This window comes from Mixophyes fleayi, chromosome 7 (assembly GCF_038048845.1).
Source record: "Mixophyes fleayi isolate aMixFle1 chromosome 7, aMixFle1.hap1, whole genome shotgun sequence".
NCBI lineage: Eukaryota > Metazoa > Chordata > Amphibia > Anura > Limnodynastidae > Mixophyes > Mixophyes fleayi.
Genome location: NC_134408.1, coordinates 112,970,282 through 112,981,430, shown reverse-complemented (window position 1 = coordinate 112,981,430; position 11,149 = coordinate 112,970,282). Strand labels below are relative to the sequence as shown.

General features: G+C 39.4%; 1 protein-coding gene across 1 annotated transcript in view; it reads right to left on the bottom strand.

Moving 5' to 3' along the window:
* Positions 1-5,849: 5,849 nt before the first annotated feature.
* COL6A3 (collagen type VI alpha 3 chain) overlaps positions 5,850-11,149 on the bottom strand; it is a 107,898-nt gene continuing 102,598 nt past the window's right edge. The window contains exons 46-47 of the mRNA XM_075180382.1: positions 9,096-9,269; positions 5,850-6,809 (exon numbers count right to left, since the gene is read on the bottom strand). Coding sequence (XP_075036483.1) covers positions 6,769-6,809; positions 9,096-9,269 — 215 coding nt within the window. The 3' untranslated portion in view covers positions 5,850-6,768. The remainder of the gene's footprint in view (positions 6,810-9,095; positions 9,270-11,149) is intronic.

The following is an 11,149-nucleotide window of genomic DNA, read 5'->3' as shown; positions in this document are numbered from 1 at the left end:
AGCTCTGTAAAACAGCAATGCAAATTGCTGTGCTCCCTATGCTGCCCATAATATGGACTTAATTGTGGGCTTACTGCCTGTCATAAGTAAATGTGCAGCTGATCACACTCCAAAACCTATTGTTTCTGTGTTTTATACTAATTATTTTCTGTCACGGCTGATTGGCATATGCTCACCAAAACTGTAGAACACATTATTATTATTAGTAAACTGCATAGTGTTGATGTTTCCCTTTCATGCACCCAAACCTCCTTTGTATGTTCAGATTTATATTACTGTGTTGAGAGCGTAAAATAACCAGGGAGGGACACAAGTTTAAACTTGGCAAAAGGTCACAGTTTTATTTAAAATAAAGCTATTTATAGTGGCGGCGAGAGCAACACAGTCAGCTGACAACTAATTTCAAAACCAAACAGTGGAAGGTCAAATTGTCATTACACCACTGGTCCTAGGTGCTGGCCACCTTGCTTGAATTGCATGCAGATCTTCCCAAATAGAGATCAGTAAATCCAACAGCTTGCCCCTCCCTAAGTCGTTACCCTGAGGGGCAAGACCTGTACATCGAGGAGACCCATCAAAGCCACCTTGGCATTCAAGAAGGGGATAAGGGAGGACCATCTTAACCCCCTTCTCCCCATCCACCTGATGTCCAAGGGGCGATATAAAATGGACCACCAATCATGGGCTAGACTGTGTCTGGATGCCCAGCTCACATATCAATGGCTTATTACCCTAATACAAATCCTCCGGCCGGGAGTATGTAGAACAATGAAAACAACATCCAGTCAAGGGTAGGCCATAGTTGTACATGCTAGAAGTGGCCACTGGCAGAGCAGTAAGCCATACACATGAGAAGCAGACACCTGCCAGAGCAGTGGGCCGCACACAGAAGAAACAGCCCCTACCAGAGAAATGGGGGAAAGGAGGAGGAATAGTAACTCATATTAGGTTATAAAACCCGGAAGCTCATATCTATCCAGGTCTTGATCTTGGGAAAATGGGATTAAATCACTTCATACCCTCATTAAAAGCAACAGGCAGAAAAGCCCTGGGTTACCCAAGGATGGGGAGGGAAAAGAGCCCGGCATCACCTCAAAAATCCTTGGTCAGATGTAAGTTTTAGTGGCATCTGACTTCCATCACCTTAATTATTGCAATCAAAAGAGCCCCCGTCAGCAGCGGTAGTTAGTCCCCCCCCCCAATCAGTAAAGAATGGGTGGCGGAGAGGGCCGGGTCTAGACCCACGAAGTCCAAAGACCTCCTGTATTGCGCATTGATCCGAAATTTAGTGAGGAGGACTCATCAGCATGAACCAACGAGAGTGCACCCACATAGGGTCTAACCCCAGTGAATTGGGTAGCCCAAGCCAGTAGGCCTGGCATATGCCTGGGTAGGGTCGGACTGGCCTGCTGCGGAGCCGGGGTATCCCCCGGTAGGCACCGACCCTGATTGCGCCCCTCTCCTTTGGAGGGAGGGAGGAGCGAGTGCTTTAAAAAAAAAAATGCTCTCGTGATTGCGGCGCCAGCGCCCCTCCTCTCTGCAATGTTCGCACTGAATATTGCGCGTGACGTCATCACGCCCACCGTTCAGTTAGGAGCTGTGCAAAGAGGAGTCGTCAAAAAGTCAGTAGAAGAGTAGAAAAGAAAGAAGCCAATAGAAAAGGTAAGTGAAGGAACGGAAGCAAGGAGCTGCAAAGGCAGCATGGCAGATTGTGAAAGGGGAGCAAAGGCAGCAGGGCAAAGTTTAAAGGGGGACAAAGGCACCATGGCACACTGTGAAGAGGGGCAAAGTCACCATGGCACAGTGTAAAGAGGGGCAAAAGCAGCATGGCACAGTGTAAAGAGGGGCAAAAGCAGCATGGCAGAGTGTGAAGGGGGGCCAAAGCAGCATAGCAGAGTGTGAAGGGGGGCCAAAGCAGCATGGCAGAGTGTGGAGGGGGGCCAAAGCAGCATGGCAGAGTGTGAAGTGGGGCCAAAGCAGCATGGCAGAGTGCCATGTTTGTTTGTAAGTTTGTTTCTAGCATAAGTTACTGAACTACAACCAAAACCACTATTGACAAAGAAATTGAAAATATGATTACATTTAGATTGTTTTCCAAACCAAACCTAAAATAACTGGCCAGGCAGAATAGCGTTTCCTATGAAATCAAAGAAATTTTTAGAGTGGTCAAGTTAGCAGTTTTCTAGATTAAATCTTTCAGTCCTGGAGGGTCACTTTGGGCTCAGCATACACACGGACATTGAAAAACAAAGTAAGATCGAAGCTCTATAAAAGTGGTAATTTGATCCTCGCTTTACCATAGTGTTCAATGCATGTTTCCAATGTGTTTATTAACAAGTTTCACAGCTTCTCTGAATCATCTCAGCAGCATTGTGTACAAAGAACATACATCCTGTGACATACATCTTATTAAAAACTTACTTCCTCCAAAACACAGAGAGCCTGATTAATCAATTAATGCAAAATGAACATACTATGCGTGCTATTCGTTAAAGGAAAAGAAAGAAACACTCCTTCCCCATAGATACTGGAGAAAGGGGAGATACATAAGAAAAAAGGAGAGAGGTTGAAGTAAAATTGGAGTTATACAAAATTAATTTTGCTATTAACTTCTCTTTTAAGATATTTGGTAACTGGAGAAAGTTTCACCCCCTAAACTTTCACGTTTCTTCTTGGGAAGATAACAAAATTGTGAGATTGTACACAAGCCTTGTCAAATCCCCTTAATGTGCCTGAAAAGCAAAGTAATGGTAAAGGCTATGAAGGATATGCAGAGAGCTATCAGGAATTTGTGAAAATTATACACTTCCCAAATGACCTTGATACAATGGATGGCAAGCACATCTAATTCATATGCCGCCTGCAAGTGACTTAAAGTACCTATGTTGAAATGGTTATGTATGCGTCACTTTTCCTACATATCTTTGAATAAAAGAGAGAGCACAACATCAACATCGTCATCATTATTTATTTATATAGCGCCACAATGTTGAAGCCTCCTCTTCCTACCTATTGGAAAGGAATAGTTGTTAGTATTCCAGGGCGTGCACTCAAAATAAGAGACAAATGTGCCCAACACTGGTGGTCACGTATAGTCGGATGTAAGTCCGACTCATTGTTATGATCTGCCTTATATCTTTGTGTGCATTTTACCCTGTGTTATTATTTGCCTTGTTTCCCTCTGTGTATATTACCCTGCAGTACCTGTGATCCTCCAGAGGAGCTGCTGTTCAGCCTTATCCTACTATCAGGGGTTAACTACCACTGCTAGTTATCAGCCACACCTGTCTGTGGCCTATTTATGCCTGCTTGTTCCAGAAGCCTTTGCTGGTCATTGATGTTCCAAGCCTGCTCATGTGTTTCTCTGTTCCTGATTTACCTGCATGTTTCTGACTACTGCTGCAAACTGGTTTCAGTTAAGTCATCTGCTGCATTTCTTTATTATTTACTGCTTGTTTGCCAAGATCTGGAAATCCATTGTTCCATTCAGCCTGAACTGTTACTATTTATTTTTGCCTTACCTGGACTATACTTTTCTGCAATAAACAGTTTAAAACGTTTATATCACGTGTCTGGCTCCATGGCTGTAATTAGGGAAGTGGTTGTGAACAGAACCCTAATACTCATAAGCACAAAATGCTCTTTCAATAAGTGCGCGTGCAGAGTAGAAAACTTTACATCTCTGTCTGCTCTCGGAATGTTGGTTTTTTTTATTGAAAGCCTGAAAAACCTGCTTTCATGCCCAAGTGCTCAACAAAAAAGTGCAAAAAACTAAAAAATGTGCACAAGGGTGTGTTACTAAGTGCTCCTTTGGAGAGGAAGGGCCCTAGTCCTCGACCCCTGAAACCAAATCCTTTAGAGGGCAGGGGTCTTCAGACCCCCTTCAACGCAAGGCTGGGGGGGTCCCTTAACCCCTGCGATCTGCTGAAGCTTCACCCAGGGCTTGACAACAAGCCCAACCCCTGAAGGGAGGACAGACAATGGATTCAGGGGGGCCGGAACCTCAGAGCCACACAACTTCCCCTAGATCTTTCGGGGATGGACCTGCTTACTCACACCCCTAAAATCTTTGGGAAAAAAAGTGATAGTAAGAAAACATGGAGAAAAATAAATAGTGCACATGGATGCAGTCCCAGCCTAATGGCTGGGCTGGTTATAAAAATGTTCTTGCCCCGCCAAAAGACCAAGGCAAAGAATATAGGCGGTGCTTAAACAAAGTGGTCAAAAAGTGCTGAGTGCCAATAAAATCAAGTGATTAAGGTGTGACTCGTGATTTATGGCACCCCCGAATCGCCCCTCCGGAGGCATATTTTATCACAGGCTTAACTTTTTTAGTAATTCGTGCTATAGTAGCTATTCCTTGGGATTGGACCAGATGGGCTAGCCTTCACCCCCTACATGCATCAATGAGCGCCCATGGCCCTGTCACTGGATCACCAGTTGTCCTTTGTTATGAAACAGGGTCCCACTGGACTGAGATCTTTTTATTCAACACCCGATCTTTACAGTTTAATGTATTTTTTAACCCTTGGCCCAGTCTAAGTATATACACCAGCACATTGGTCTATTATGTGTATTGTGAATTCATGTTATCGGGTACCTTTGTCCTTGCTATTACCTGCAATATTGTATGTATTAGAAATATAAGCATATTGTCATATAGGATCTGATTCATTAAGGAAAGTAAAGCCCAAAAAATGAGTAACTTTGCACCTTGGCAAAACCATGTCGCATTGAGGGGGAGGCAAATTTAAAATGTGGGGACAGATATATATTTGGGGTAGGGCATGTCCTAGATCAACTTTAAATTTCAGTGTACAAATAAAAATATCAAGTATTTGTGTGCTATATGAAAAAACAGCCAGTATTTACCTTATGTGCAAAATAATAAACTATTTTGCACCCCTTGCGTTGTAAATGGTTTTGTCCAGGAGAAGACTTACTATTTCTTTGCCTTATTTTCCTTAATGAATCAGGCCCATTGTGTGAAAGTAGCAGAACTGCAGAACTCATTTTGCTTGTGTTAGCTAAGGTAATTAGCATTTGTCTCAAATTGCCACTGCTATGAGGTGTGGCTAAGGCTGGGTAGACACTACTGGTTTTTCATCCGATTATCGGGCCAATCACCCGTAAACAGACTGTTTGACCCGATATCGCAGTTGTGTGTAGACTTACATGATGACTGAGAGTCGTTCCAAAGCACCAGCTTGGAATTTGATTAGTTTGTAAAACTAATAGTCTCGTTGCAACCGCCTTCCGATCCTGCAGTGTGTATGCATTCAAAATCAAGATCTCCATACACTTTACAGAGTCATGATCCTTTCAGCCAATTTCGGCAATGAACATGTGTACATTGCATAAAGCAGGCCTGTCCAACCTGCGGCCCTCCAGGTGTTGTGAAACTACAAGTCCCAGCATGCCCTTCCAGCTATCAACTGGTTGTCTACTGGCAAAGCATGCTGAGGCATGGCATAAAGGGACATTTATATATATATATATATATATATATCAACACAAATCCAGCATAAGATATTGTTACACAGCTCTTGTATAACAATGTCTGAGGTGTCACAGTACTCTGATATGACCATAGTCATCTGAAGTTGTCCTTAAGATATCATAACAGGTCATGATTTCAGGATCTCCTGGCAGCAGATATGGTTCAACCATAACATGAGGCTAAGGATTAAAAGATTATTCTGCACTTATTTCTTTGAGTTAACACCATGATAAGCGGTCCTATTAAGGAAGGCAAAATAAACAGATTTAAAGTCTAGTGGATAAGAGGTTTTGAGCTCCATCAGTTTAAGTTCTGCTGTGTTTCCTGAAAATCACCACACTACAAAGGGTTAAACACCTCTTCATTCTTTATTCAAACTTTGTATCATCTCCCTTCTTTACAAAAAAAATAAAAACATATCAAAGACAAGAACAACCCCGTTCCCAAATTTAAAACAAGTAATTTCCCGACCCAAAGTTTACAGACACAAATAACAACAATAGACCCAACCAAACAAATTTATTCTTTCGCTCAGACTGCAATGATTGCAGCTATCTTTTTACATCCAAAGTGGTAAACCCTAAAACTTTTACCCCTATGCTGCCAGAAGGGCCTGCAAAGCACTGCTCTGCAATATTTTACATGCTCCCAACTAGCGGAAAAAGGGTTGACACCCGTCGCTTTTAAAGGGACCTGTTGGTGATGAAAATGTCCACAGTGCCCTGCTATGAAGAGTGGAACTTGTGGCTTTAAGTACTGATATTAATAGCAATATATATTCTTTCATTTGTTAAAGGGACTCACGGTTCATTGTCAGAGCACTTGATGTATTAAGAAATTTTATGGCAGCAATAGGGTTATAATTCTAATGGATAGTGGAGAAATGAGAAGGGAGGTTGGAGGAAGAAGCAGGTGTTATTTATAGAGGCACTGGGCTAAAATTTAGTCCTGGAGTCCTTGACATTGAAAATTAAATCTGACAAGAATTAGCTGTTGATTGGTTGGAGTCCAAATAACCCTTTCAGAGCTGTAGAGATCAGAACAGCGTTAGGACAAGAAGGAGCTCTGTACTGCTAGGCTCTCTAGAGCAGTGAAAGGATTAATATTCCCGCCACAGTCTGCACCAAGTCCACAGAAAAAATAGCACCATATTGATAAACCTTTTGGGCCTCCCTCTAACTGCAGGGGGGGCAAACTGATAAGGGGCAGAGGGTGAGAGGAGGGGCATCCAAGGCTGTCTCCTCTTGAGTGGTAAGAATCTGAGTCCATTATGTTCCAATTGAGGAGACCACACCAGGATTCAGAGGTGCTGTAAATAAATAATGGAATAAATAGTCAATTTATTTGAAAAATATATATATTCACCCAAAAAATAATAAAACACCCCATTACATAAGGTTAAAAAATCAGATTAGAATGTGTGAGAAAAACTCCGTAGGAAGTGATTGTTAGAAAGAAGCATTCTGGAATAACACCAGAGTGTAGTAGACCTGATAGAGTATGGATGGAATGTATGGTGACAGTAGCTTTCATGTACTGTTCTTTGGCAGGCAGCCTAGTGATGATGACTTAACACAACTCTAGCACGAAATACATAGCATTTCTCACACCACCTGCTTGTCTTAAATTAGTGTCAAATGTAATAAAATGTAAATTCCCAATAATATATTGAGTTACACACAGAGGCCAACCTTACATCTGCTTATCCTCACGGCACAATTGTGTTCGCTAAAGGATAGAACACCCATATAAGAAGGTTTGATACACTTTTTTACAGCACAGTGAGATGAAAAGTTTCCTACTCAATTTGCTCAATTTTAAGAAATGAACACATGGGTGGGTGACAATCTATTCACAATACAATCAAATGTAGATGACCAAGTGGATCAATCACTTATTCAGTTTCAGTGAAAAAAATTATTCAGAAGGATAGTGTTGATGCACAAAAGTCTTTATGCTGTGTTAAATAGTACCTGAATTGTAATTTTATGGCCACAATTGTAAAACATTTTAGCATTTTAGTACCATTGTATCAATAATGGGTTTTTTTTGTTAGATTTTTTTTGTGCTTTTTTTTTAATAAGAATAAGGAAACTTTCATCAGTTTCTTGTGAGGGGATTCTACTATAACAGGATGCTGTGTGGATGAGGCACGGAGGTTGTGCTGGGTGTATTTTATGACTGAGGTAAGTTCGAAGGAGGAATACAGAGATGAAGGAGAGAAGATTTAAGTATTGTTCAAATAGTATATGAACACATGTAAATTATCACTCTCTGACATGCATAATAAATGTATAGATATTATTATCTGTGATGGCTAAAATTGAGGATATCTTTGACAGCTGTTTATATAAGAATTACCACCACTCATGTATGACATTAATATACAATATATATGTCAATGACTAGCAGGAAAAAGCAAATAAGGTAAATATTTTACTGATCTTTAGAAACAATAATGAACACCTGGGGCTAGATTTACTAAGCTGCGGGTTTGAAAAAGTGGGGATGTTGCCTATAGCAACCAATCAGATTCTAGCTTTCATTTATTTAGTACCTTCTACACAATGACAATTAGAATCTGATTGGTTGCTATAGGCAACATCCCCACTTTTTCAAACCCGCAGCTTAGTAAATCTAGCCCCTAATCTTTTATTAATAATTATTAGTCCTACTAAACAGGACCTGTGCCATTCTGGAGAATATTATAGATCAATATGTATGGAAGGTGACTGTGTATAACATGATATGTAACATATTAACTAGTGCATTGTTTTGACACAATCCCAAAGTCAACAGCATTATATATTTATTCTTTTTGGATACTATTTAGGTCACTGAATCCCAACTATTGTGTCACAACATATGTGTGTATCATCCCGACATTCTGGTCACAAGAATTCAGGGATAACCCAAAAAAGCGATTTTTAGAATATGTTTGAAAATATACAGTGGAGATTATATATGAACCATAATGGTAAATGCCACAAAGCTGTAATTCCATTTGGTCTTTAAACATACAATTTATTCAGATTTTTTTTTTTTGCAAGAATATTTTAATATTGGTGTTTAACAAAAAAAAACCATCATGCCACATCTGTATCACAGAAGTTGGGCACACTTTATATAGATGTTCAGCCAATACAACAAATCGGCACGCCTTGTGCCTACTATAACATAATAGTAATTCATTAAACAAATGGTCATTACAGCACAGATGATTAAGACATTTCAGTCTTTAAAGTTAATTTCCAACACAGTCAAATAAATATTCAGGGGGTCATGTTGAGTTGGAATCAAATTGTGTTTTTCAGCATATAATATGCTTTTTTACTACTGAGCATGCGTGCAAAACGCTACTCCCAGAACTACTGTTATGTGCACTTAGGAGAAATAAAATAGCGCATTCTGCACCAAAAATTTAATTTGTGTCCAACTCAAAAAAAAATTGCCGTTTGAGTAACAAACAACTTATTAAAAATTGTACAGATCATTTACCTATAGTTCATATGCACAATGGTAATACTTGTCAACAAGTCTATAATTATAGTTTATTGATTCTACATTAAAGTATTTTTTTTATTAAGTTACCCACCTGGAATACAAATCTTTTCACATTCTTTCTGTGTGCTGAACCTGTTCTCGTTTCCTCCACAGCCACCGTACCAGAATCGGGCACAGCTCTTTGTTTCTGGGTCATAGTGCCACTTCAGAACAAATTCCCTGCAAGTACCTTCCTCCTTCTGCAGTGTACAAACCTCAGGACCCACTAGGAAAAAGACCCATAAGTTTAGTAAGAGTAGAAATCCTTGTGCAAGGATACCCATGCATGCATATTTCTTGGTAATATAAAATATAAACCTAAATATATTTTATGGGTTTTGAGTCATTGTTTGACAGTGTAAACAGATGCAAAATGTTTTAATCTTGAATATCAAAGGCTATGAAATGTCAATCTGAATATTAAAACTTTATATCCTTCATCTAAACCGAGAAAGAGATTTTCCCAACTATATATGACTTTATTCATTTGCTTGTCTACTATGACTACATCTTCTGCCAATATTACCAAGGATGTTGCTGCGTCAGATGTAAGAAAGCAAAATTAAGCAACTCTGCCCACTGATATAAATACATACCTGGGGCCTGATTCATTAAGGATCTTAACTTGAGAAACTTCTTATTTCAGTCTCCTGGACAAAACCATGTTACAATGCAAGGGGTGCAAATTAGTATTTTGTTTTGCACATAAGTTAAATACTGACTGTTTTTTCATGTAGCACACAAATATCAACTTTAAATTTCAGTGTACAAATAAGCTATCAAGTATTTGTGTGATACATGAAAAAACAGTCAGTATTTAACTTATGTGCAAAACAAAATACTAATTTGCACTGTAACATGGTTTTGTCCAGGAGACTGAAATAAGAAGTTTCTCAAGTTAAGATCCTTAATGAATCAGGCCCCTGGAGAGCACAAAGAGAAGCTATAAAGATCAAATAAATTAGCAAAGGTAGCAGATCACATGTATAAGTAATCTGAAGTTGGAAAACCCCTTTAAGCAATAAATGTTGGCTACAGTGCTGCAAATGCAACTAACTAGGCCAAAATAAATTTCTGAAATCAAATTGAACTTGGGATTTGTACATAGTTCAAGATTAAAACAAACCAGTTTTAAATATTTTTCTGCACTCTAAAATTAACGCCAGCAAAGATGCATTGCATTGGAATGAAAAATACAATAGGGATTCTTTAAGGACTTTTAAAGGTTATGACACATTTAGGAACTTGCAGCTAGATGTTTATTGACAAATATTGCATTACCCCAGGGCCCGCTAGGACAGAGGGTCAACCTACTATGAATTATTTTTATAGGAAGGCCATGAATGGGCTTCTACTTCATATCTGAGCTTTCATCACACCCCACAAATACTACAATCACAATAAAAGTGTAGCACTGTGGTACTTTTGCAAATAATCCTGTGCTGTAAAATAGGAGGCCAACTAAGGTCTTAAAGGGCCAGTCGCTGATTATTGAATACAAATGTATTAGTCTACTATTTACAATAGTTTTCATCATGTTTTATGGTCCTATTTTAGAAGCGCTAGCAAAATGTCCTCCACTGGTTAAAAAAAAAAATGCTTGCAATTTTCTTGCTTCTTTGACACATGTTCAAGTAATAAAAAAACAACTAACATTTGTCATGCGATAGGATAGCTGGATAATGCGTTGCAAATGCATGCATGTTGGATATGATCTACTAAATGTCAAGACCTTGTTGGCAACAAATCACAGTTAAACAAAAAGCATATGTAGTTGGATCAGGCTGAGATTATGTCAGCTTGGCTTTGGTGGCTTTCCCTACAATGATTGGCTGTTATAATTAGCTTTTTTTTTTTTTTTTTTTAAATCTGAGTTGAACTCTATAGGCCTCTACTTGCTATATAAGCGTGTTTCCAAATTTGAAGGGGGAGCGAGTAAAAGCCACTCCTTCAGGGAATTCTGGGTAAAATCGAATGAATTGCTGCGTGACTATCTTTATGCTTATCAGTTTCATGTGATTTATGTATAAGGATAACGCGACACAGATGGGCAATTACTCAGAATTCTATAGTACAGCAACCTAGTTCTTAGCAAATAGAGGCTAA